Raw genomic sequence first — 26,947 nt, 5'->3', positions numbered from 1 at the left:
CTTCATTTAGGATACCAAGAAACATGAATAATCAGTACACTCTTCTTCAGCATTACCGGAATTAAATACATTTTGTAATTAGTGTTATGTTTGATGTTTACCATTACTAATCAAACATCTATCAATATGTCTTCATAGGACCCTACATCCAGAAGAAGGCTGAACATGGCATGTGGCATTCAGTCTAAGGAAAGTGAGAATAGAACTGTGATGGCATATCCGTTTTTGGACCGCTTTTGCATACATTGGCTTGATATTGAATTTCCCCTTGGGGATCAATAAAGTATGTATGTATGTATGTATGTATGTATGTATGTATCTATCTATCTATCTATTGTTTTTTGTATGTTGTTTTAAATACTGGATGTTTTTTATGATATATGATGTACTTGATGGCAATTGCCTGTGGGTGTAGCCTGGGCAACTGCCCAAAAGATACTGTACCAACCCGTGATGCTATGAGATCACTCCTTTCCTCCGTCTGTGATGCTTCAGGAGGCTGACGTAGACATCACTGTGAGTGTGTGTGTGTGTGTGTGTGAATATGGAGCAGTTTCCTGGTTGTACAATTCCGGTTTATTCCATGGATATAAATTAAATGAACATATACTGTAAACCTACTCTGGAAGCCCGAGTGTGTGTATGTTTGTTAGTCTGTCGAAATAATATCACACTCCCCACCCATCAGCCATACAATCTCTATGTAACAAATAGATTTTCATTTTATCTTTTTTATTTTAATCTTTTGACCTTTGATTTTGGTACCATCTTTGCTTTCCAGTGCGTTTGTAATGCAAACTCATTTTTTTTAAACTACCTTACAAGTATGAACAATGAAATTGGCAAAATATTTATGTACACGTGAGCTATGGTCAGTCATACAGTAATACTGCGTCAAAATAGGAACATCTGCTTGAAGGTAATAGTTCAGCCCCATGGTAGCTGAAGTAAGTATTCACCTGAAATCCAAATCCAACCCACTTTACCATCTTCCAATACTATAATATATCTTTTAATCTTCTTTGAAAATGGCTATTGTTCTGTAGCCCAATTTTTTGACATGTCATACAAAAATAATGTAACATTGAGACAACATTAGACAAGAATTGCACAACAACAATAATTAGAATTATAATTAACAGTAATAGAATCTCATATTAAACATTTAAAACGTCTCTCAATATGAACATTTATCTGCTAAAGACATGCCACTCATGTCTGCAGACCACTCTAGGTGATATCAGCACTTACATGTCTCTTTGTTATACCAGTTCCATGCGGTGAGTCCATTCACATTGTGCATATTCATATTGTATTGTTTATCATAAAGGGAAGGATAGAAAATAAACAAACAAGAGAATGAAACAGAAAAAAAATAAAAATAAACAACAGAAGTACTGAAACGGCAAACCAGGCAATCTTTTTTTCCATGCCACTCCCCTTAAGAGATACAGAGGTGTAGTCTTGCTTTTATTTTGTTCAGAAAGCAAAGAGGCGTGTGTGTGTGTGTGTGTGTGTGTGTGTGTGTGTGTGCACGAGTCTACCAGAAAGAAAAAAAAAGAATATCCACAGCAAACTTTTGCCTGGGGGGGTTGTTTGTCTCCTCGGCAGCTGCAGTTCTTGTGGTCAGACTCAATTAACGTTTACATTCAAATCAAAGAAATATCTGTTAGTGTGCAATCCTTAAAATGTATGTTTGTATAGTTTTGCTTGCATGTGTGTGTGTGTGTGTGTGTCTGTGTGTCTGTGTGTGTGTGTGTGTGTGTGTGTGTGTGTGTGTGTGTATGTACTGTATGTATGAATGAGTATGGGTACATGTGAGTACATGTATTCTGGGAGAAAGGCATTTAGTCTTTGGGTCTATTCATTTTGACACCAAGTGACAAAGTCTTCATCTGAAGTAAACTTTTTAATTGAATGTCAACGCCTGAGAGCGTCCATGTTTGTAGTCCTTTGCCACTTTGACAAACAGCAGTCCATTTTTGTAGTCCTTTGACGTGTTTAAGAGAAAACAGGCATCCAAAGTTTGTAGTCCTTTGACACGTTTCTTTGTGTGTGTGTGTGTGTGTGTTTGTGACAGAGAGACAGGGGTCCATGTTTGTGGTCCTTTTGCATTGTATGTGTGAGAGGGTCCATGTTAAGGGCTGGCTACATTCTTTGCATTCCAGAGTAATAGACATGGGCGTCCGCCATTGCCCTGTGGAGGAGATGACATCACTTATCCAGAGTGTCCCTTAAATACGTCACCTCTCAGCCGGCCCCCCCTACCCTTCCTCACCACATCCAACATGGCCACCATGCTCTCAAAAATCTACCACTGCATATTGTAATTTTTTTTTTTTTTAAGAAGGGGGAAAATATTTCCCCATTTTTTAAAAACAATTTTCTTTCTGATTACACATTTCAACACATTTCTGTGTGTAGGTACTCAATCTGTATATCATCTTGACACAGAAAAGCTAGCGCTTTCTCAAGCTGAGCAAAAATAACGTCTGATTCTCTCAACCAAATCACTTTACGGTTTGCCAAAACATTTACTTTGACAACAAAAAATATTTCATTTGAAATAAAGGAGAGACTGATAAAAATCAACAGAATGAAATGAGATATATGTAAGACAAGCACTGATCTTTTTATGATTTTTTGTGCTACATCACACAAAAACAAAACAAAAATGTTCTTGCTCAGAGTCCTTTCTCCGTTCTCAGTTTAAATGAGGGGCCAAGCCCCCTTCTGATTTCCTCCGGTTACCAAGACAACCCCAAAAAACATCAGATCTCAACTGACTGAGGGCCGACACTGTCTTTTAGAAAGAAAAAAGAAAAACATGAAACTTAGAGATAAAAAAAAGAAAGATTGCTAGTTTTTCAGCAGCATCATGGATCGGTTTTCTCATTCGAGCAGTCGGGGGGTAAGAGGTTTGGAAATGACCGGAAGAGGTAGAGATACCAAGAGATAGAGAAAGAGGCGAGCCAAGAAAGAGTGCTAAGCAAGGAATGGATCAGGAAAATGCCAAAGGAAAAGATGAGGAGCAAAACATATAATAAACAAAATCATGAACAAAACAAAACAAAACCCAGACCCCTGACCCCAACTAAACGAAAGGTAAAGAGCCGCGTGCGTAGTCAGCGGTCCAGGGGCCAGAGTGTGAGAGCACAGGGCTGAGTTGGGGGGTAGAGGGGGGGCGTGGAAGGGCCTGACTGTCTGACTGACTGCCCTCTATTGGCCGGGGGTGAGCACTGCAGGCCTGAGCCTGAGAGAGTGGCCACCATGTGTCTGAGTCTCATAGCCCGCTGCCGGACGAGAGAGAAAAGAGAGGAGAGAAGAAAAGAGGAGAGAAGAGGGGGGAAAAAAAGAGGAAAAGGGGGAAGAAAGAGGAGCAGTAGAAGGAGGCAGTTGAGCGTAGAGAGACAAAAAGAGAGAGAGAGAGAGAGAGAGAGAAAAAAAAAAGAAAGACAGCGGCAACGTCATCATGCAGACGCCGCGGTAAACGGGGCGGAGGGGGGGTGGGGCCGGCCGGAGAGACAGGTCACAGGTCACTCACTGGGGCCCGTGGCTCTGCAGGGGAAGGGGCCTCTAGTGGGCGCGCCCTGAAAGGCACACACACACACAGGAGTGGCTAGTGGGTGTATATTAGAAAATAGTGGTCTCATACTTGGTGTTGGCGCCTCGCTTGGCCTCTTGGTTGGGCTCCACTATCCAAGGGACGTTGGCGTGGCCCTTCTGGTCCATTGAGGGCTGCTCCATCTGGGGACGAGAGGAAACGAGGGATGGTTAGAGAGAGAGAGAGGGAGAGAGAGAGGAGGAAAAGGGAAACACGTAGGAAGATATGAAGGAGAGTTGAGAGACAGAAAGAACAAAGAAGGTAGGTAGAAGCAAAGAGAGAGAGAATGACAGAGAGAGAGTGACAGAGTGAGAGAGAGAGAGAGAGAAAAACACAAATATATAGAGAGACAGTAAGGTTAAGCTCTTTGGTTAGCCACACAGGAGCACACAGACGTGCACACCCAACAGGCACAGGATGAAATGGTTCATCTTTTTAAATCTGCTTCTGCTTGATCTGTTTTTTTAATCCTACAAACAGTTTAATTTCCATGAAAAACATATTTTTTTTTAATATCCTCTTCTACTAACCCTGGATCTTATTTAGATTCTAACCAATAACTTAAGTCACAGCTTAACCCAGACACCTCCCCCTTGTCATATCTGCAACCAATCAAAGGCTTCCTCCCTCTTGTTGCCATGGAGTTCTCCCTCTCAGCTCATTGCTCTAAAAACATCCCATAGTAATCATGTTCATAAATACTACTTCCAAGTGTAAACCGTCTGAGGCTTACACACACACACACACACACACACACTACACATACATGGACGCACATACACATACACCATCTGAATTTCTCTTTTCCACAAACACACACACATGCCCTCACAAACACACACACACACACACATCCAGGATTTAGGCCAGTACAAGACCCCTCTTGATCAGACATGTAGTGTGTGTGTAGGGGGGGGGGGCATGGTGCTCATGAAGCAATCTCTATCTGTCTATCTGTTCCACTCCATATGGAAATACATTAATATTAAATATCATAATCCCTTCGGATCGTCTACCTCTGACTAACACACAGCCGGAGAGGAAGAAAAAAAAAACACCTCTAATCTTTGGGAGGAGAAACGGGGGAAGAGCTTTTCTTTCCCTGACAAGAGAGCTAGCGTGTCTGAGCTAGCCTGTGATAAGGAGAGGGGGGAGAAAGGGAGAGTTGAATGTGCATGGCTGAGAACTGTTGTGCTATTCATTTGATACTCTGAGCCTGCCTTTCATTAACTGATCTGAGTGTAACTTTTCATTACCTGCGTGTAGATACAGGCAAGACGTGTGAAGGTTAAGTACGGGGACAGTTTTTGTTTCAAATCAGATGTGAGCTCGTTGAATCACACACACACACACACACACACACACACACACACACACACACACACACACACAAGCACACAAGCGCACACACACACACACACACACACACACACACACACACACACACACACACACACACACACACACACACACTCTTTTTTCTTGTGTTAGATCAGTGAGAGACGCAGACGAATGGGATTGGAATTGGGATTGGAAAGAATTTATGTTAGAGGGGTAAACAAAACCAGGACGGAAAAAACAGCAAATAGCGGGGGGAAAAAAACCCCACTCCAACAAACAAACAAACAAAAAAAAACAATCAAAATCAAACAGTGAGAAAAGCAACCCAAAGAACTCAAACGCAAAGCAAACAGAAACAAAGCAAACAAGGATTAGGAGCGTTCAAATCAACACAGAAGGAGAGAAGTTAGAGGAGGAGAGGAGAAGCGCGAGGAGGAGACCTGAAATTGAACTTTGTGGGGGTGATGGAGGAGTCGGGAAGAAGGAGAAGGAGGAGGAGGAGGGTGTAGAGGAGGCCGGTGAGGGGTGTATATGTGCCCCAGGGACCAGCGGCTAGTGGGGGGCATGACCTAGGGGCGGAACACAAGGTCACAGAGGTCAGCAAGGGCCGTGTGGTGCTGCAACGCCCACGCAGGCAAACACACATGCACACGCTCACACACGCTCACACACGCTCACATCCAGTACACACGCACTCACACACACACACACACACAAACGCACACACACAAACATACAGAGACGCACACACACAAACATGCATTAAAAACAAACACACTCTATCTCTCTTTCTATCTCTCTCTTTTTTTTCTTTCTCTCTGTCTCTCTCTCTCTCTCACACACACTCACACTGACACACACACACATACACACACACACACACACAAACAACACAGAGATACACATTCTTGTGTGCAGAGAGAGGCACAAGAACAACCACTAATGGCCTTGTCAGCAGACATGATATCATCCATCATTACGGCCAGACCCACGGCATGAATATGCAGAATAACGCCAGTACACACACATACACACACACACACACAACACACACACACACAACACATACAACACAAAACACTCAAACACACACACACAAAATAAAACATAACACTCCATGTTGAACAGCTCTTGTCCTCGGGTGTCGGCTTTTGAGGCTATATCTGTGTAGACCCTACTGTGAGGACCTCATATTTCCATTAGCACTTGGTCTCCATATAGAGTACACACACACACACACACACACACACAAAGGTCCTCCGTGGGCTTAATACAAAAATACAGCACACGCTCAGCAACCGCCCTGTCATAATTAGTGCAGCGCTGTTTATGACAAGCCCCTCTCCTTCTCGCTCTCCCTCGCAAAACCAGGATGACGACAACATCCCCAGCAGCCCCCTGACCTAAATCAGGATCAGCACGCAGGAAAGGGAAAGTCATGTTCGTCTGTGGAGGGTCTGAGTCTCCGCTGCCTGTATCTATTGCTGTGGTCCAGACAGTAGACGCCGGAGCCTGTTTTTAAACCCCTTTGGCCTTCTGAATGCGGTCATATCATTGTGTGAAATCCAAGTGCATAATACCAGAAGCAGCCTGGGACATTTCACAAGTGCATAACTCCAGGAACAGCCTGGGACAGTGTGTTGTGGGCTGCTTTTAAAGGAGCGCAGTATCGTCGAGGGGAACCAGGGAGGGAGAGAAGGGGGGGGGGTTGTGAATGAGTGTGCCTGACAGGTGTGCTCTCTGGCTGGGGAGGAGAGATCAGGGAGGGGCCCTTGGGGGGCGGGGGCGCTGGAGGTGGCGGCTCCTGTGAGCAGAGCTCGTCCATCAGGGTGTGACTGTTACTGTAGGAGCCAGGAGATGGATCGCAGCGTTTACACATCAAACATTCATCACAGACACCAACATACACGTACTGTACACGTACACACATAAACACCCGTACACATTGACAGAAGCACAAAAGCAAACACAAGCACATCCGCACAAGCCCATTCCTGCATGAGCTATTCGTACCTCTGGCTCAAAATCTCTTCCTGTTGCTCACTCACATGTATACACACACACACACACACACACACACACACACACACACAAACTCCCTTACTCACACTCTAATTCACACACTGACTCACTCGCATGCACACACATACACACACACACACATTCCTGCACACAGGAATGATTTATGAGAGACATCAAGGTCTAGTGGTGATCATTTAATGGTGAGATGGTGTTTAGTACATTCATACTCTGCAAGGGCCGCTTCTAGCCTCATTTTCAAAAGAAGGAAGGATATCTGTCCCATGAAATGCCCCCACCCCACCCTCCAACATGATGCCCCCTCCAGTGTACTGTACTGTAACCTAGCTTGTACCTAAAATGGCCCTCCGATACAACTGAGTGCATTGTAGAAGTGGGATGGAAACATCAAATGAATACAGTGATAGAAGACTCCATCTCCCAGAAAGCACCAGGACAAATAAAATACTGTAGCTAGATATCCTGTCAGAGCACGAGCAGGAGTAGACACAGGGGTATAGAACCAGCATGACAGATGGCATGGAGTTCCTGTGTAACAGTGGCTGTGTTTCAGAAAAAGAGAAAGAGAAAGAAAGAGAGAGAAAGAGAGAGACAGAGGAGATACCAAAAGAAGGGTAGAACCAAATAGCATAGAGAAAACAGAGAGAGAGAGAGATAGACAGATGCAGAGAGAGGTGGAGAGAGAGAGCAAGAGATGATCTATCCAGAGATGGACAGCTGGCTGGTAGAGCAGGTACACCTCACATCCCATCAAGGATGTTGACGCTGGGCTTGGGACTTGGCTTGGGCGGGTTTGCTGTCAAAAGCCTCGGCAGTGTGCTGGTCGCGGGCCACTCTTCCGCCGCTTCGTAGGCCAGCTGGTAGGCCACCTCAAACGCCTGGCCCAGCGTCAGGATGATCTCATACGCCAGGTTCTGCACACACACACACACACACATGCAGAGATATGCACATAGACATGCACACACGCACACGCATACATGCACAGACATGCACATACACACAAATGTGCACACACACACGCACACACATACATGCACAGATATGCACATACACACAAATGTGCACACACACACACACACACATGCACAGATATGCACATAAACACATGCAGACAGGCAAAACAGATACACACACACACATTCAGGCACACACATTCATAGACATACACACACACACACACACACAGAATGTATAGATGTTCATGAACATACATGTCCATAAGGACATACACATAGAGGATGGTGCGCACACACACAGAGGAGAAAAGAGGAGAGAGAGGAACATGGTTTTTATTCATGAAAAATCATCAATTATTCTTGACATGGTGCACGCAGCCAAGCATCCAGAGATTAACATGGCTAAGTACTTCTGCAAAGCTTTCAGCCGAAATCACTACACATGAAGCACATTTAGTGTGTGTGTGTGTGTGTGTGTGTGTGTGTGTGTGTGTGTGTGTGAGGGAGTACTGTATGTGTGTGTCTGACATAGAGAAAGACAAAGACAGAGCATATAATGCACAACGAAACGCCATATTACGTGGACGTTGACAGCATACATCATTCTGGTTTATTAATATGTCTGGTCATCCAGTTAGAGTCCGATCCAGCATTAGTACTGAGACAATTCAGTAAAGGTCATTCCAGAGATCAATCAACAGTGCATCAGGGTTTCGTCCGGACCATTGCTTTGTGTTTGGGAATATACTGGGAAGCACACCAGCGCAGTGTGTGTGTGTGTGTGTGCGGTGTGTGTATGCGTGTGCGGCATATGTGTGTGTGTGTGTGCACGCCAGCGTGTCCCGCCCACCCATGCCCAAGGCCGTAAAGACGGGCAGCAGTGGTGGCTTGACTCTGGAGGTCTCTTGGGTGATGCAGTGCAAACCGCGGACAGATCCCCAGGTCCCGTCGCCATCAACCAGATGTTCCGATCCTCATGTCCTTATGACGTTCCGTGGAACAGACAGATATATATATCACAGATATATATATATAGCCTACAGAGAGAGGACAGAGATATATATATATATATATATATAGATATATATATATAGAGAGACAGATATATATCAAGTATAGAGAGAGAGAACAGAGTATATATATATATCAGATATATATATAGAGAAGAATGCATATATATAGAGAGAGAGAGAGAGAGAGATAGAGAGAGACATTGAAATTAAACCAAAGGTGAATATGATGTGCTTCCAGTCAGTAAAATCTGAAACACTAGCACTGCTCGGAGGTGTTTGGTCAACAGTGGCTGTTCTCACCTTGTTGGTGGCGTCGATGAATTTGACCCCCTTGTAGGAGACAGAGAGAACGATGGTCGGCACCTTCTTCATTTGTTCTGTCGACTTCTTGGAACGTGGAGGAGAGGAATAGAGAGATCAGCACAAACCAGTCCTCAACCATGAATCCAGCACACATAACACACACAACACCTACAATACCACACACACACACACAATAATACACATACCGCAATAATATCAGGAAGTAATGCATGTGGATGTTGAGGTGTGGACAATAATACACACCAATAATACCACACACACACACACACGCCACACACACACACACACTGCACACATCAGAAGTAATGCATGGATGTTGAGGTGTGGACACACACACACCACACACACACACACACACACACACACACACTGCACACATCAAAAGTAATGCATGGATGTTGAGGTGTGGACAATACACCACAATAACACAATAATACCGGTCAATACCACACACAACACCCCGCAACTGCCATCAAAAAGTAAGGCATGGATGTTGAGGTGTGGGATTATCATCACACATTTCACACACACATTGTTTGTTTCACACACATCGGTCACACACACACACACACACACACACACACTCCATCCGTATGAGCATCCAGTGGAATAAGGCGCTATTTAAATACAATTGAATGGAATTGAATTTAGCATGTTTATCATGCAACAGGAGGTGTGTAGAAGCCTATAGTGATATCAGCCCATCAGTACTCTCCTGGCCTCCCTCTGAGAGGATGTGAGCAGACAGAACTGGGAGCTCCTCAGCCTTGGGTTTCTACTCTGTTCCCTTCCTCCCTCCATCTTCCTCCCTGTCAAGCAACTCTTTATTTAACAAAGGATCTAGTTGAGAGCATTATGCATTCCTTTGAAGTAGCTACTGACTGGCATGGATGCTAACTATACATCTTTATCTCTGTCTATCCTCCTCTCCTCTCTCTCTGTCTGTTTATGCGTGTGTGTGTGTGTGTGTGTGTGTGTGTGTGTGTGTGTGTGTGTGTGTGTGTGTGTTTCAATCTCCTGTCTCCTGTCCCCCCACCTCCTGCACTTGAAACTGCAAAGATTGCTGCAGTTTCTGCAGTGTTGCTGTGATGAAGATAGTTCTGAAGTGGAAGTACACACAGCAACAGCAACACTGAGCACTGCAGTGGATTTACATATACATGTGTATGCGTACAGCAGGGGGCATGGAGGAGTGTGTGTTTGTGTGTGTGGGGTGGGGGTGGAGAGAGCGAGAGAGAGAAAGAGAGAGAGATAGAGAGAGAGAGAGGGAGGGGGTTGTAGAAAGAGCCAGGAGGTGTCTAGCACATGTTTTTGGTTGTTTAATTTGAATGGATCAGATCAGCAGGGTGAAAGAGTGAGAGAGACAGGGAGAGAGAGAAAGATAGAGAGAGCAAGAGAGAGAGAGAGAGAGAGGGATGAGAAAAAAAAGGAGAGCAGAGCAGTAGAGGAAAAAAAAAAAGAATTAACCTAATCAGAGAGATATATAGAGAGAAAGAAAAAGAGAGAGTACTAGGGGAAAGGGTTGTGGCAGATCCCATGAATTTTAAAGGGACTGGTGCAGACTGGAGATTCACACTGCAGTGCCACCCCTGGGAGAGAGGGGGAGGGATAGAGAGAGAGAGAGATAGAGAGAGAGAAAGAGAGAGAGAGAAAAAGGAAGAGAGGTAGAGCAAGATAGAATCAGATAGAGGGGTAGGGAAGATAGAGTGAGTGAGTGAGTGAGTGAGTGAGTGAGCTGGAGAGATAGAGCAAGAATGAGTGAAAGTGAGATAGAAAGAGATAGAATGGAAGAGAAAGAAGGGAGAGAGTGAGTGAGTGAGATGGAGAGAGAAAGAGAGACGTGTGGGAGTCGGGGATGATTTCTGTACATTCCCCACCATGCATTCCTTCTTTGATGCGGTGAAGTGGCAATGCAGGTCTCAACAGAGTGTGGGTGTGTGTGCACACGTGGGTCTCTCTCTCTCTCTATCTGTGTGTGTGTGTGTATGTGTGTATCTGAAGAGCAAGTCAACAGAGTGTGTGTGTGTCTATAGAGCAAGTCAACAGAGAGAGAGTGTGTGTGTGTGTGTGTGTGTGTGTGTGTGTGTGTGTGTGTGTGTGTGTGTGTGTGTGTGTGTGCTTGTGTTGCTGTAGCCTGTTGTGGTAGGTGTGTGAATGCCCTTCAGGTGAGAGTGGCTGGGCATGACTGGACTAGATGAGGAGGGGAGAGGCTCCTGCCGAGTCACCGGGGCTAATCAGCCTGCTCCGACCTGCTACTTGCTCCGACCTGCTACCTGCTCCCTCACCTCTGCCTCACTGGCAATTTATGAAATTGAACAAATGCTTCATATTTAATAATGCTTCATTACGTAATGCCCAATGTCCTCAGACTTCCACTCAACCTCTCGCTCCTGCTACAGCATCAACAAAGTGGGCACTGGCAGGGAACGGAACACCATTCTGTCTGTCTGCTGGTTGTACTGTCTAGTCCAGTATAATAAGCTTTATTTGTAATAATAATAATAATAATAATAATAATAATAATAATAATAATCACTGTATGGGGTCATTTAGCGCGGCATGACTCTTACCCTCATCTTGGCGCAGGCGTCCTGTGTTGACTCTGTGCCCCTCAGCTCCTTCACCAGCATGGAGCCCAGATACTGAGGAAGGAACAAACAAATAAACAAACAAACAAATAAACACACAAAAAAACAAACACACACACATCTTCATCAGGCTTAAGACTGTGTACATATCATAACATTCACATATTACCGTAAAACTTCAAATAATCGCCGAAGTCCCTAAGAGACGCCGTTCTTTAAACGCTTTCGCATGGCTACAGGTTTGGGTTAAAGGCCGGTCTCCAGTAGAGGCTGGTCTGTTTCTTTAGTTTCTGGGTTGTATTTAATGTTCTAAACCTGTCAGATTCGTCTGTTTAAAGATCTGCAATGACAATTTTAAAACCGCTATAGAAAGGAGGTTACAGCAGTGGAATTTGGTTTAAAGGCCGCCGCAAAGCACTCACATGTCTGGTCCAGTAAAGAAACCTTAGAATATTGCTGTCTGCTCATTTGGGTGTGATTTGGGTTAAGCATGGGTTAAGATATTTATGATTAGATGGCATTAAAAGACCGGTGGGGAAAAGCTTTTAGAGTTCCAAATTGTAACTTTTTTTCCAAATGAACTTATGCCTGACTTAACTATGACAGTTCCGCTTCATCGCTCAATTCATCCTTTGTGTTAATTCTTATGATAGGCCGGAAAGCTTGGAGGTGGCAACAAACCAGAACGGTTCGCAAAATGTTATTCTTATTAAAACGATAAAGAGAAAGAATCAGAAAAGGAATTTACCTTAGACTAGGCTATATCAGAGCCCCATCTATGGACATTCTCTGGGCCTGAAATAGGTTAATGATGTAAAGTCAAGTGTGCTTCTATGGGACTGGTGTGTCACAATTTTTATTGATGAGTCGGAGTGGCAAGTGCTGCATATTGCAGTGGAATGTGGCTGCCCATGGCATTATAAACTTCTCACCTTTAGACCCCTCCATGCAGCGGTGAAATGGTATTTAGCTGTCTAAATTCGAATCATATGCTGGGGAGAAATCACGGACATCCATGATTATTTTGTTATTCAGCACCCCTGGTCAAAAATATGTTCCTGTGTGCCTGATTTGAATGTAGACTGTAGTCAAATTTGGCAAATACGCGGAGAAACAGTATGGTTCATGCTCTCATGCTGTTTCATGAAAAGGAGATGAGAATTAAACATTAAGCTCCACTTTTGCATAAATAATTCCTGAACGGTTTTGGCTGATAATGCAACTGTATTTGACAAAGGGCCGATATAGGCTATTTGCTAGTGACAAAATATGAGCTTTCAGTGTGATCACGATCTCTTTGTAGATTCACGTTTAATTAAAACGTGTTTCATCTGTTCTGGCTATCCCCGCTATTTGGATCTTACTGTATCTCACTCAATGAACAACATCTCAACACTAAATGAATGATGATCCGTAATTGTCATCAGATAGCCTAGTCATATAGGTAGACATTCAGTGTGTTTGAAATAATTAATTCGATAATATTTTCCATCTTTGCAGAGGAAAAGTTTTGTGTAAAGGGAATTAAAGGCCTGTCTCATATAGACGCCTGTCTCTAATACTAGCCGGTGCAGTTTGGCGATTTGGGAAAATAAAAGCCCGGGCTATTATTTGGAGTTTTACGGTAATCACAATGACAATGTGATGATGATGATGATGATGATAAGGATTTTCCTTGGCACCTACGGCATATTGTCACGTGAGATTAAAAAAGGATTACAGGCCTAATCTCAGGTCTGTTTCCACTAATACCGTAATAACATCTATGTAAGATACCCTTGATTCAAGTAGCTGTAGATGTAGAGAACATACACTCTCATGCACGCGCACACACACACGCACACACACACACACACACACACACACACACACACAAACACACAACACACACACACACACACACACACACACACACACACACGTGATGGAACCTGGTGAATAATTAAAGTGTGATGGAGCAGTGCTGCTGCTGAGACAGTGAAGATGGAGTGGCAAGCATAGCTGGCCAGGGCCGCAAGAAGCCTTGATGAGGTCCAGAAGAGCGATAAGGTGTGTGTGTGTGTGTGTGTGTGTGTGTGTGTGTGTGTGTGTGTGTGTGTGTGTGTGTGTGAGGGTTGCGTGATGAGTTGAGTCACTTGCATGGCGTATCTGTGTGTGTGTGTGTGAGCGGGTGGTTTGATTGATTGACTGAGACACAGCGACAGATCAGAAATTGCCTCGCCTGGACGACATCACCATGTACACGGGCACATCATTTCCTGTCCTGGCCCGGGGCCAAACTGTACATGGCCCTGTGCCCAGGCGGATGGGTGGGGTGGGTGGAGGGGGTAATTTTATTCGGGCAGCCAGTAGGACAACCTTGGAGGGGGGTCCTGGCAAGAGCACATGGGCGCGTTTCTAGGCACGGACAGCCTGGTGCTGGTGCTGTGGGTGGCCGCGACTCAACAAGGACGGAGTTTAGTGCTGATGTGTCAGCTGGCAGCGGCCTGATTTAATGAAGACGTGTTTATGAGAACATCACAGCACTCCGGGTTGGTCTGTGTGTGTGTGTGTGTGTGTGTATATATATGTGTGTGTGTATATGTGTGTGTGTATGTGTGTGTGTGTATATGTGTGTGTATATGTGTGTGTGTGTATATGTGTGTGTGTGTGTGTGTGTGTGTGTGTGTGTGTGTGTGTGTGTGTGGTACAGTATATAAGGTGCTCTCACAGTCAGCACTCGTCTCCTGTGCCTTCCCTGTCTGCCACGTTTACCTGAGTTCTCTCACTGTCGCTCTCTGTGCCTGAACCTATTTTTTCACACAATCTCACCAGCCCTGTCTGGCTTCTCTCTCTCCATCCCATCTCTCTCTCCTCTCTTTCTGTGCGGCTTAATCAATATATAGCATGTCCATCTCTCCGTTTTTTCTTTCCCCCTCCCCCTCTCTCTTTTTCCGTTCTATTTCTCTCTGTCTTTCTCGCGATTTCTCTCTCTGACTTTCTAAATAGACAGTATGTACCTCTCTCTCTCTCTCTTCTTTTCTCTTTCATTCTATCTCTTTCTCTCTCTCTCTCTCTCCCTGAAGCTGTGGCTGATGTCACCTCTCCATGCTGTCATGGCTTATTTGCAGACTACCCTCTCTGACCTTTGACCCCTGTGGCTCTCAGGAGACTCTGGCTCCTGCTGCAGAGGAGAGGACAAGGACACACATACACACACTTGTGATGTACTGAACTACATTAACTTGAGAAGGGTTCAGAAGCACTCTAACAAAACACCATCACAAGTCAAAGGTCATTCACAGCCAGTATACAAGAGGAGCAGATTCATGAATGTGTACATGGCAAGCCATGCATGTCAGAAAGACATCCTACTGGACTGGACTGGACAAAGCAGATGAAAAACAGTAGAATGGACATAGGTCAGCATAGATTCAGTAGAAACGACACAAGAATATCTGGGATTGGTAGAATAGAAAGTGCATACCATATAGAAACAGTACAATAGACATATAGGAAGTAGGCATGGAATTGGTAAAACAGACACAATTATTGTGCTTCTGTGATCAAAACATGTTATCTCTCATAGCAACTCTCTGATGCTGATTACTATGGAAACCATTGGGGACTGTAATAGAGATGTCATTGTCTAAGTGATCAGGTATTGGCCAGAATGCGTCATCACAGCCTACAAAGCTTAATTGGCTACTGCTTTCTCAAAGGCACGGAGCAAAACGCTGCTGTGAATTGAGATGTCCACTCTATTAGCTTTCTCATATCTATTCCGAGTCCATCGCCATTACATCGGTTACTTGCAGCGAAGGACCCAACTGTGTTTTACAAGACACCGTAAATGAATGGCACCAGGCGTCTACACCCTCCTCTGTGATCTCCCAATTTCCTTTAATGGGACTGAAGTGCCGTTTAATCTGTTTCTGCTGAAGATAGGAGGCCACATTCATCCACTGAAGGCCTGATATGCCCTCGTTGCAAATGGTCAGACAATAAAAAAGCCCTGAACGGGGCCCCGTCTGTCCCTGTCATGTCTTATCGCGGGAGAGGGGGTGTGACGGGCGATCTGCAAGAGGCACAGATGTTGGGCGGCGATTAGAGTGGAATTCTGGGATACAGCCGTGCTGCATGCGAGACCAACCCGACTCACCCCCGCGCCTCAGGGAATCTGTGTGTGTGTGTGTATCTGTGTGTGCGTGTGTGTGTGTGTGTGTGTGTGTCTCATGTAAGAGGACAGAGGGGGCAGGCTGGGTCTTTGCTAACAACGTTATGCCCTCAGACATGCCTGATCCGATGGCAAGCAGTGGGCACTAATAACATTACAGCACAGATGCTCCAATGACGGAGGACATTTAATGCCTTTTACGGCAACGGCTCTTTCACAATGATATAAAAGATAAATTTATTGGAAGTGCAGTTGTTGTTATTTAATTCACTACGTTTTCTAGAACAATGGACGTAAACAAGACCTATAATTCTAGCCCATACTACAGTACTCCACAACCATAAAACACAAACCCATTCCTAAACATAAACTCTAAACATACCCTAAAGACAAACATCACATAACCATTTAAAAAGCACTACACTGTACACACAGTATGTCTGTGTGTGTGTTTATGAATAAGGCAAGATGAGAAAGATGAGCTGGGGTGAAGTGATGACAGTGCCACAGGTCAGAGAGAGATGGGAGGGGGGAAGAGAAAGGGTGAGAGAGAGAGAAAGGGTGAAAGAGAGAGAAAGAGAGGGTGAGAAGAGAAGGAGAAAGAGGGAGGGAAGGGATGGGAGGGATAGGAAGACAGAGGTGAAGTGAGGAGAGCTCTACAGTTTAAAGACAGGACAGAGAGAGAGAGAAAGGGGGAGAGAAGGAGAGAGAGGAGAGGGAGAGAAGAGAGAGAAGAGAGATAAATAGAAGAAAAGATGGAGACCGAGTCGTGTTGAATTTATCTTACGACGACAGCTGTACTTAAATCTCCCTCTTATTCTTTCTCCCTTCTCATCGCCTTTAGAGATTTACGACGGGGCTGTGAAGTTTCAGTCAGGCCATAGAGACGACGCCATAAACTAACTCTCCACTGCCAACACCGGACTGAACTCCCTCTGAACCGCAGAGGTGACGGCAAACAGCAGCAACAACAGCAACAAAAACGACAACAAAAAAAAAGAGAAAAAAAAAATAAATCTCTCAGACAGACTCTCTCTCCTCTCCTCTCCCCATCCCTCCATGTGAGAAGTGAGAGATGAGCAAACGAGTGCGGCCTGTAATCATATCACCTGCCCTAACTCTGCGATCCTATCCTCTACTCTCTCCATTTCATCTTTCCATTTTTCCCCCCAGGATGCACCTCGCTCACACAGGCGATCCCGTTCCCAGATAACCGCATTGTGTGAGCCAATTGAATTTCACATTTCAGACTTCTCCATCTGGGGGTTGTAATCGCGGCCTCGCGCAGCGTTGTTGAGGCGCTCCGTGGTGGGAGAGAGAGAGAGAAAGAGCCAATCAGGTGTCTGCGTCATCGTAACCGCGGCGGCTTTACATAACCTTTGGTCTAAATTTACTCAGGAACTGAAAATAACAGCAAAAAGCGGAGTGGTATTGATCCAAGGGTGAAACGCTGTTATTCACCACTGAATAACTGAGAGAAGGTTGGGGAGGGGTTGCGTAACAAAAGTGTCTTCAGATGGTGGAGTGCACTCGAATCCAATGCACAGATGTATACAAACATACACATACACATACACATACACATACACACACACACTCATAACACACATGTATACAAGTGAAGTAGTTGCTGTCAAAAGGTGTGTGTGTGTGGCTTGTTTGTAGTGTAATTACTGACAGAAAACATAGTACAAATACACACCCTCACCACACGTCAACACCCACATCACCATTGTCATCATGACTTACATATGCCTCGTAGTCACATGACTGGAAGATGAGCTTTTCCGGATGATGCTGCCAGTACTGCACTGGAGTGGATGATGTGGCCTCGTTGGGGGGTCGCAACGTGATTGGTTCACACCATTCTCCTTGCTGAAAACAACAACAACAATGAGTGAACCAATCAGGCATCATTCATTATGACATCATTATTATCTTTATACAGGGATCCATAGCAACAACACCATAAACACAGAAACCTGGAACAGCAGCTGTAGCGGACAAAAAAATGACCAAAAGCAAAAACTATGTGTGGCTTCACAGTGACAAAAAACACAGTGTCACACACACAGAGAAGAACTAAAGAACTAAGAACTAAAACAGAAAATACAAATGAAAGGGAGAGGCAGGAGTGTGCAGCACATTAAGTAAGACCATTGGTCTTAAGAAGAATGTTTGCATGAACCATTTCTGACATTTTCCAATCTATTTCAATTTATTCGTGCAGGAAAGTCAACTACTTCTGCTTCCCTTGACCTCTCTCGCCCTTGCTTTTCATACTACCAGTATGGAAGTCAGCTCAAACACACACACACACACACACACACACACACACACACACACACACACACACACACGAAGTTCGCCTCCCTTGGCCCTGGGTGAATTGCCTGCTCTGCTGCCGAACTGAATCTGTCGACAGTGTTAATTTGCCCCCCCCCCCCTCCCTCCCTCTCTCTGCGTCTCCAGCGTTCACAGCGGTAGCTGAGGGGCCCCTGCAGCTGTGGGGAGCCTCTCCGACCAGCGGGGTCTGTTTGTTTAGTCTGTTTTTCTCCCTTTTCTATCCCGCTACCAGACAATTCCAGAAACTTTCGCTGACACCATGCTGAGGAAAAAAAGGGGAATTCATTAAGGCCTTGGTGCTTAATTTCGCCCAAGGGCACATCCTGAAGTTTCTCTCTCCATCTTAAAACAAACAAATAAACTAACCATGAGAAGAGTAACTTCATCTTTATCTTTTAAACACTCATCTGTCTCTCTCTCTCATTGGTACCGTAATTCTTAATACCTGCTTCAGCCCCCATCATCTGAAAATATGCCCTTTCCTCTTCTGTGTATCATTATGATTCAGTTTCCTTTCCTTCTTAAAATCTCTCTCTCTGTCTCTCAATTTTTAGTTCAATTCAAGGGACCAGGAAATCCATGGTATGTCTATGCCTATGTACGTGTACACTTACAGTCCTCAAGTTATATCACATTAGCATATACCATACATTAGCATATCTCTCTCTCTCTCTCTCTCTCTCTCTCTTTCTTTCTCTATCTTCCCTCCGTCCAGCTCATTCTCTCTCTTTTTATCTGTCTATTCCCGTGGCAATAGACAGTGCTGCTGACGTGCGTCTGAGTTTAGGAAAGCTTCTCCTTGAGCTGGTGTGTGTGTGTGTGTGTGTGTGTGTGTGTGGGGGGGTGGTGGGAGAATATAAAATAATAAAACATTCTGCTCGCTTTGAAAGGATAATTCTTCAATAGCTCTGAGACTTCCTCTTAGCCGCTGCCACCGTCTGCTGTGACTCAATCCGCTTGCTCCAGACGGACGTCACGTGTGCACACACACATGCACCCATACACACACACACACACACACACACACACACAAGCACGCAGACACACACACGCTCGCACACACACACGCACACGCACACACGCACACACACACGCACACGCACGCACACACTTCAAACACAGCTCTGAAGTTGACTGTGTGTGTGTGTGTGTGTACGCATGTGCATGCGTGCAATAATAATGCAATGTCGTGTGTGTCTGATTGTCTGGCTCTCAGGGTGTTTGTGTGTGTGTGTCAGGATCTGTGCGTGTGTGTGTGTGTGTGTGTGTGTGTGTGTGTGTGCGTGTGTCTGATTGTCTGGCTCTCAGGGTGTTTGTGTGTGTGTGTCAGGATCTGTGTGTGGTGTGTGTGTGTGTGTGTGTGTGTGTGTGTGTGTGTGTGTGCGTGTGTGTCTGATTGTCTGGCTCTCATGGTGTTTGTGTGTGTGTGTGTCGGGGATCTGTATGTGATATTAATGTGTAATGTGTGTGTGTGTGCGTGTGTGTGTGTGTGTGTGTCTGATGTGTCCGGTCTGCGGCGCTCAAGTGTTTGTGTGGTGTCAGGATCTGTGTGTGTGTGTGTGTGTGTGTGTAATGGTGTGTGTGTGTGTGTGTGTGTGTGTGTGTGTGTGTGTGTGTGTGTGTGTGTGTGTGTGTGTGTGTGTGCGTGTGTGTGTATGCACACTTAGTCTGTCGTAATAAACTCCCTGATTCTCGACTCATGGGCCTTTGATAGCTCTGGATCAAAGGGCCTCCCAATTCACAGCTTACATGGCAGACTATACGCTGAGTCACTTCTGTTGATGCTGAGTCATCCGAAGGCCATTAAACCATTTGGAAGAAAAGTTACTCGATGCAGTATGACTATGATGCTACAGTGAAGCTGAGATACGACACTGTTACTATCTGTCAATCAACTCAGCTGCACCAGGTCACTAGGGATGGATAGGGACACTTTCTATGCATGAGGGATATTATTGATGATTATTGAAATATTGCAATGCATTCATGATAATAATTAATTTCTTGTAAGAAGGGTGTTACTTGTGCTCAAGCCTTTTCGGTGCTCACAGTCCAGGACCAAAGGGTCAGAGAAACTGGCTGGGCTACTTCAAAGAGACTAAACCCAGGGATGACCGGAGCACTCAGAGAATGTTTTAACTTGTTTTATTGTGGTGCACAATCAACTGACGTTTTGACACACTGCGTCTTCCTCAGAGTCAATCTATCTGTTTATAACATGACATTTGTGTCCTCACCAGAAGTGTAGCTAACCTTGAACAGATTAAATAATCAACTATATTGTCATGACATCAATAATAATAATAATAATAATAATAATAATGTCATGAAATTATGAAATTCTTCATACAGCCATGGACTGCTGCATCAATCATGTCAAGGCCTTCAAAATTGCAAACGCATTATAAATGCATTGAAAATCTTAATTAATTCACCTACTCCCATTATTCTTAATGTTTGTAGGGATTGAACAGATATGACACCTCAGGGGACAGACCTGTGGTGCTGGGCCTCTTTAACATGGGACCCGTGGTCCGCCTGTCTCATTTCAACGTGCCTAGCATGGGTCTATTTACCTGTTTACACCAACAGGGTTGATAAACAGCCTCAGGGCCTTAGCACTGCTGATTATCAGCACAAGGGCAGCCTTTATTGTTTTAGCATGACTGAACAGCACAGTCTGTCTGCAGGCCTCCACGACACACACACACACACACACACACACACACACACACACAGACACGCAGAACATTACCGAGGCTGTGGCTTTGAAGCTATTGTTTTGTTTGTGCTGTTGCTTTGTGTGTGTTTGTGTGTTTTTGTGTGTGTTTGTGTGTGTATGTGTGTGTGAGTGTGTGTGTGTGTGTGTGAGTGTGTGTGTGTGTGTGTACGTGTGTGTCTGTGCCTGCATTCTGTAAATAGCCCACGGGCAGAGTGGGAATGCAGTGTGATGATGAAACAGTTCAAGTACGATAGCAGCATTGCAACATCTCTAACTCAAACATCTCGCTCTGATTTCAAACTTTCAAGCATCAACACCCCCCTCACATTAGCATTAGGAGCTAGTCACATTAAACCTACATGGACACAGAGTGGGACAAATCATTCACCTCATTATATGAGTTACTTTCTGATAGGTTTTCATTTTGATAGTATACAAAGGCCCACTAAAGTCATGGTGGTGTAGTTGTTAGGGATGTATTCAGTTCGATGATTTAGTACACAATGGACCCTAATTCAAATGATGGGAGTCTAAATCTAACTTAAGGTCATCTCATATCAAACCAAACATTGGTAGGTCAGCTCAATGCTCCAACAGGCCAGATCATAGCTTAAGTTCAGAGTGTCTTTGCTCGTTACCTAACCTGTCACTTTTCCCGTCATTAGATCCCACACATAGAGCTTTTTCTATCGTGAACAACATATCCCATGATCCTACTCCTCACCATGCTGACTTGGGCCATCTGCCTCTCCAGTTTGGAGCGCGGCACGTCATCGAAGTAGTTGTCATTGCGTCGGCGCCGGGCGTCGGCCTGCATGATGAGGTGCTGGACGTCCAGCGAGCCGGCGTTGGTGTAGGCCGCCTGGCTCAGCGACGGAGACAGCTGTGGCGGGGTGTGGTTACCAGTGGGCTCCTGCAGGGGGGTAACAGAGAGGGGGGGGGGGGGTGTTGGCGAAAGGAAAGCTCAGGGCATATATATTCATGTTTAGTCACTCTGAATAGGGGTAGGTTTACCATCCAAAATGAATTCAGTGTGTGTGATTGTTATGCATAATCACATGTGTGGTATTGAGGTGTAGATAAGAGAAAGAGATTACCAATCCATTTAATTTTATTGGCAAATACACGGGTTTCCCGTTTACCAACAAAACTAGATGCACGAGCAGCCATGAGGCAGAAGACGCTTGTTGGCCGTCCACAACGTTATAAACTTAACCTAAATAATGGCTGCTGTAAGTTACAATCAGATTTTTTTACCCCTGTTGTCTCAATGATAATAACATCTCATTTCAGACTATATTTCAAAGTTTGACGCGTTCATTTGAATGATTATTATAACATCGTGATTTTTGTCATTTTGGCTGTTAAGACATGCATTTCGTTAGGGATATTGAAACATATTTAACATGCTCTAACCATCGTGATTTTGAATTGGTGCAGTTTTCAGCAAAAAAACTCATTTTATTCTTTTGCTCTTTGCATTGCTCTATGCTGTTTTTTGGTGCTTTCTGCCTCTTGGTTATGCGACGCATGTTTTCATGACGCTCCATAGAAATCCATGTATAGCAATCGCTCAGCAACATTCACATTGGTGAAGAATGAAAGGACGCCAGTATAGATAACGCTTTTTTTATAGTACTCGGTTTGGGTACCAAAATATAACAAGACAGTCACCTGACCTGTGGAACAATAGAGTATATGAAAATAACTAGAACACACACAAAAAACACACAATACACAAACACAATACACACACACACACACACACACACACACACACACACACACACACACACACACACACACACACACCCTGTCTGTTCTGTACTTCACTGCTAAACTGATCCAATTTTTGTGCAATGAAATGAGAGCTGGAGGGTGAGTATCTGGAGACCCTGGGGAGACAGAGTGCCTTGCTGGGGAAGAGCGATCAAATTTAGTCCCAGGAGTCCCGGCCTAACCTGGACTTATTGGACACGGGTAGCCTTTCACCTGTAGAGTGCAACATTAGAACTTCACCCACAGACACACACACACACACACACACACACACCACAGGGCTAACTGTCATCAAACAACAGTCTGTGGCGGCGCAGTCTAATTAACAGCACTCTGGGGCTTGCCCATGCCCCTGGCCAGATCTGTGTCCAGACTCCAGCTACCGCTAACCAGGGTAAACAGAGCAGGACAGGACAGGGCAGGGCCACAGCAGTGTGAAGCTAGCAACACTAATGAAAAATTCAATATGGGTTGTTATTATTGGATTTTTTCAACATAAAAGTCCTTACCCAAACCAGTGTATGTAACCAAAAATATTGGTTTGCTAAGGATTTTTATGTTGAAAAATGTATGTGTGGCGGCCATCTTTTTGCTTTTCAGCTAGTGTCGCTAGGTTCTCACCCCTCACCCCTTGGAAGAGTGTGTGTGTGAGTCAGTGTGTGTGTGTGTATAATGTGTACTTTTTGTGTGAATGTGTGTGTGTGGCTATGGTAGAACATCAGAGTGTGTGTGTGTGTGTGTGTGTGTGTGTGTGTGTGTGTGTGTGTGTGTGTGTGTGTGTGTGTGAGAGAGAGAGAGAGAGAGAGAGAGAGAGAGTGACCCACCCTCAGAGAGATGGCTCTTGGTGGTTTCTGAGGCACGTCCTCGTGTAGGCGATCCCCCAGTGATGCAAGGATCCTCTTCCTGTGACCAATCAGACTGATCTTCAACACCTGCACATGGATAGAGAGAGAGAAGGAGAGAGAGAGATAGAGAGAGGAAGAGAAAGAAAGAGATATGGAGAAAAAAGAGAGGAGGAGAGAGAGATTTATTAAACGGATGAGAAACTGCACAGTGATTGTCATCTGTCGGCGGGTAAACAGTTATTTCTGGAGGGTGTAGGGGGTTGTGATGGGACCACTTGCCCCAAAAAAAGGAGCAGGATCCTGGGAGAGGGGAGGTGGTTAGGTGCTGCTCAGGCTGGAAGTGTGTGCCTAATCGTCCACAGAGAATTCACTCTCCTAGGCATGATACAAACAGGCCTGCTGGCACTAATGATCTCCTCATCAAAGACACACATACATGCACACGCACACACACACACACACACACACACACACACACACACACACACACACAACAGATGCACACGCACGCATGCATGCAGGCACGCACATACAAACACACATACACACACACACACACGACCACAAATACAAAACCAAACCAAATATAAATACAAAGAAAAGAAATACACATCCTAAAATACTGACTGTACCTCAAAGAACCTCCAGTCTCCAATCAACAACCACAGATTGGCCCATTACTGGCACAGCATCTGCTGCACACACACAGACACAGACACACACACACACACACACACACAAACAAACTAACCAATCAAAATATAAACAAACACTAGGCCTTGATGAAAAGACCAGTGAATGACACATAGAAACAAACAAGATAATTGATCTTAAATGTCACTCTAGTGGCACTTTTACAGTCCCTGACTCTCAGTCCCTGACAGACCACTGCTTACAACAGACTGATAGAGATAGACACACGTGTACTGTTATGTAAACACGCAAGACACACACACACACACACACACATACATACATACACACACACACACACACACACATACACACACACACACACACACACACACACACACACACAATATAATTGCACATACTCTGAGTCACTCACGACCCCATAGCAAGCCTCTTTCGGGCGTGGGGCACCATCCAAATCACATGAGCGCTTAATGTTTAATGCATTACAGAGAGTCAATTTGGGCAGGGAAACAAAAAGAACCGCGACAGCCCCCAAACACAATACACGTTAGCCAACGAGCTAAACGCTAGCCAGCCAGCTCTGCACTAGCCGGCCTTAGTGGATATGACATATAGATGAACGGAGCAAGTGAGAGGAGAGGAGGGAAGGAGGAGAGGAGGGGGGAGGAGGGGGAGAGGAGGAGAAGAGAGGAGAGGAGGGAAGGAGGAGGAGGGGAGAGCAGGGGAGGAGGAGAGGAGAGGAGGAGAGGAGAGGAGGGGAGGAGAGGAGAGCAGGGAAGGAGAGGAGAGGAGGAGAGGATAGGAGGGGAGGGAAGGAGGAGAGGAGGAGGAGAAGAGAGGAGGGAAGGAGGAGAGGAGGGGAGGAGAGGAGAGGAGGAGGTGAGAGAGGAGGGAGGAGGAGAGGAGGAAGGAGGAGAGGTGGAGAGGAGAGGAGAGGGAGGAGGAGGAGGAGAGGAGGCTGAGAGAGAGGAGGGAAGGAGAGGAGGAAGGAGGAGGAGGAGAGGAGGAGGAGCAGGAGGGGAGGAGGAGAGGAGGAGGGAAGGAGGAGAGGAGGAGGAGAGGAGAGCAGGGGAGGAGGAGAGGATAGGAGGGGAGGAGGAGGGGAGGGAGGAGAGGAGAGGAGGAAGGAGGAGAGGAGAGGAGAGGAGAGCAGGGGAGGAGGAGAGGATAGGAGGGGAGGGAGGAGAGAGAGGAGGGAGAGGAGAGGAGAGGAGGAGGGAGGAGAGGAGAGGAGAGGAGGGGAGGAGGAGAGGAGGAGGAGAGGAGGAGGAGGGAAGGAGGAGAGGTGGAGAGGAGAGGAGAGCAGGGGAGGAGGAGAGGAGGAGGAGAGGAGAGAAGGAGAGGAGAGGAGGGAAGGAGAGGAGGGAAGGAGGAGAGGAGGAGGAGAGGAGAGCAGGGGAGGAGAGGAGAGGAGGAGGAGAGGAGGAGAGGAGAGGAGAGCAGGGGAGGGGAGGAGAGGAGAGGAGGGAAGGAGGAGAGGAGGAGAGGAGGAGAGGAGAGCAGGGAGGAGGAGAGGATAGGAGGGGAGGGGAGGAGAGGAGGAGGGAAGGAGGAGGAGGAGGAGGAGGAGAGAGAGGAGGAGAGAGAGGAGGGGAGGAGAGGAGGGAAGGAGAGGAGAGGAGGAGAGGATAGGAGGGGAGGGAAGGAGGAGAGGAGGAGGAGAAGAGAGGAGGGAAGGAGGAGAGGAGGGGGAGAGGAGAGGAGAGGAGGGGAGGGAGGAGAGAGGAGAGGAGAGGAGGAGGAGGAGGAGGGGAGGAGGAGAGGAGGAGGAGAGGAGGAGGAGGGAAGGAGGAGAGGAGAGGAGAGGAGAGCAGGGGAGGAGGAGAGGAGGAGGAGAGGAGAGAAGGAGGAGGAGAGGAGGGAATAAGAGGAGGAAGGAGGAGAGGAGGAGAGGAGGAGAGGAGAGCAGGGAGGAGGAGAGGAGAGGAGGAGGGAAGGAGGAGAGGAGGAGAGGAGAGGAGAGCAGGGGAGGAGGAGAGGATAGGAGGGGAGGGGAGGGAGGAGGAGGAGAGGAGAGGAGGGAAGGAGGAGAGGAGAGGAGAGGAGAGCAGGGGAGGAGGAGAGGATAGGAGGGGAGGGGAGGAGAGGAGAGGAGGAGGAGGAGAGGAGGGAAGAGAGGAAGGAGGAGAGGAGGAGGAGAGAGAGGAGGGGGAGGGGAGAGGAGGGAAGGAGAGGAGAGGAGGAGGAGAGGAGGGGAGGGAAGGAGGAGAGGAGGAGGAGAAGAGAGGAGGGAAGGAGAGGAGGGGGAGAGGGGGAGGAGGAGAGGAGGGGGGAGGAGAGGAGAGGAGGAGGGGAGGGAGGAGGAGGAGGGAGGAGAGGAGGAGGAGGAGGATAGGTGGAGAGAGAGGAGAGAGGGAGGAGGAGAGGAGGAGAGAGAGAAGGAGAGGAGAGGAGGGAAGGAGAGGAGGGAAGGGAGGAGAGGAGGAGGAGAGAGCAGAGGGAGGAGGAGGAGAGGAGGAGGAGGGGAGGAGGAGGAGGAGGAGAGGAGGAGTGAGAGGAGGAGAGGAGAGGAGAGGAGAGCAGGGCTGCAGGAGAGGAGAGGAGAGGAGGAAGGAGGAGAGGAGGGGAGGAGG

General features: G+C 46.2%; 1 protein-coding gene across 1 annotated transcript in view; it reads right to left on the bottom strand.

Moving 5' to 3' along the window:
* Positions 1-557: 557 nt before the first annotated feature.
* anks1b (ankyrin repeat and sterile alpha motif domain containing 1B) overlaps positions 558-26,947 on the bottom strand; it is a 253,036-nt gene continuing 226,646 nt past the window's right edge. The window contains exons 18-27 of the mRNA XM_048268812.1: positions 23,697-23,804; positions 21,818-22,006; positions 17,775-17,900; positions 11,852-11,923; positions 9,258-9,344; positions 7,730-7,899; positions 6,675-6,786; positions 5,386-5,514; positions 3,656-3,747; positions 558-2,197 (exon numbers count right to left, since the gene is read on the bottom strand). Of these exons, the coding sequence (XP_048124769.1) occupies positions 2,149-2,197; positions 3,656-3,747; positions 5,386-5,514; positions 6,675-6,786; positions 7,730-7,899; positions 9,258-9,344; positions 11,852-11,923; positions 17,775-17,900; positions 21,818-22,006; positions 23,697-23,804 (1,134 nt within the window). The 3' untranslated portion in view covers positions 558-2,148. The remainder of the gene's footprint in view (positions 2,198-3,655; positions 3,748-5,385; positions 5,515-6,674; positions 6,787-7,729; positions 7,900-9,257; positions 9,345-11,851; positions 11,924-17,774; positions 17,901-21,817; positions 22,007-23,696; positions 23,805-26,947) is intronic.

This window comes from Alosa alosa, chromosome 17 (assembly GCF_017589495.1).
Source record: "Alosa alosa isolate M-15738 ecotype Scorff River chromosome 17, AALO_Geno_1.1, whole genome shotgun sequence".
NCBI lineage: Eukaryota > Metazoa > Chordata > Actinopteri > Clupeiformes > Clupeidae > Alosa > Alosa alosa.
Note: the sequence above shows the minus strand (reverse complement) of the source record. Positions and strands in the feature narration are given on the sequence as shown.